The sequence below is a fragment of the Octopus bimaculoides genome, chromosome 30 (assembly GCF_001194135.2).
Source record: "Octopus bimaculoides isolate UCB-OBI-ISO-001 chromosome 30, ASM119413v2, whole genome shotgun sequence".
NCBI classification, from domain to species: domain Eukaryota; kingdom Metazoa; phylum Mollusca; class Cephalopoda; order Octopoda; family Octopodidae; genus Octopus; species Octopus bimaculoides.
This window is the reverse complement of record NC_069010.1, coordinates 6,822,441-6,823,273: the sequence shown is the minus strand read 5'-3', so window position 1 is coordinate 6,823,273 and position 833 is coordinate 6,822,441. Positions and strand designations below refer to the sequence as shown.

General features: G+C 33.7%; 1 protein-coding gene across 1 annotated transcript in view; it reads left to right on the top strand.

The window, feature by feature from the left end:
• The first annotated feature begins 237 nt into the window (after positions 1-237).
• The window catches only part of LOC106871996 (TWiK family of potassium channels protein 9), a 6,313-nt gene continuing 5,717 nt past the window's right edge, over positions 238-833 (top strand). Inside the window, exon 1 of the mRNA XM_052978115.1 lies at positions 238-250. Within this exon, the coding sequence (XP_052834075.1) occupies positions 238-250 (13 nt within the window). The remainder of the gene's footprint in view (positions 251-833) is intronic.

Sequence of the window (833 nt, the reverse complement as noted above, 5' to 3'; positions counted from 1 at the left end):
CGAAAACAAGTCCCACGAGATATTTCGAGGGTGGATTGTGATGGGTAGTATCAGTCTGTGGTGTACGGGATTAAAATACCGCGTGTTATTTTGAAGCATTGGTTTGCATTCTGGGTTCAAATTCTTTTGAGGTCAAAGATGGTAGCAATGATGATGATGATGGTGGCGATGATGATGATACTTATAATGGTGGTGGTGGTGGTGGTGGTGATGATGATGCTGCTTGTCGCCTCAGTGATGGATGATTCTGGTAATGTGGTATGTGTAAGTGAAGATTGATGGCATACAATAGTTGTATGTGTGATTGTTTATAGATAGATAGATGTATACACACATCTATATATGTCATGTAATATATTTATCAATCTGTATTCATATGTGTGTGTATATATATATATATATATATATATATATACACACACATATGTATATATATATATATATACATACATATATGTATATATGTGTATATGTGTGTGTGTATACATTATATATATCTACACACACCGCATACACACACAGAGAAATATACATCATCATTTAACGTCTGTTGACCATGTGTGTATGTGTATGTCTGTACATGTGTGTGTGCATGTGATGCAGTATGTGTACATGTGTGATATGGTGTGTGCATGTGTGATGTACTGCATGTGTGCGTTCATATGTGCATGTGTGTGTATGTTTGTGTATATGTTTGTGTGCATGTATATATATACATATATATATATATATTAATAAATTATAGGGTGGCAAAGAAAATTTTAGAAATTTTATTTACCACCAGTGGCCTAGCGAGAGTAAAAACAGTCAATAGACTATGTATTATTCATTAG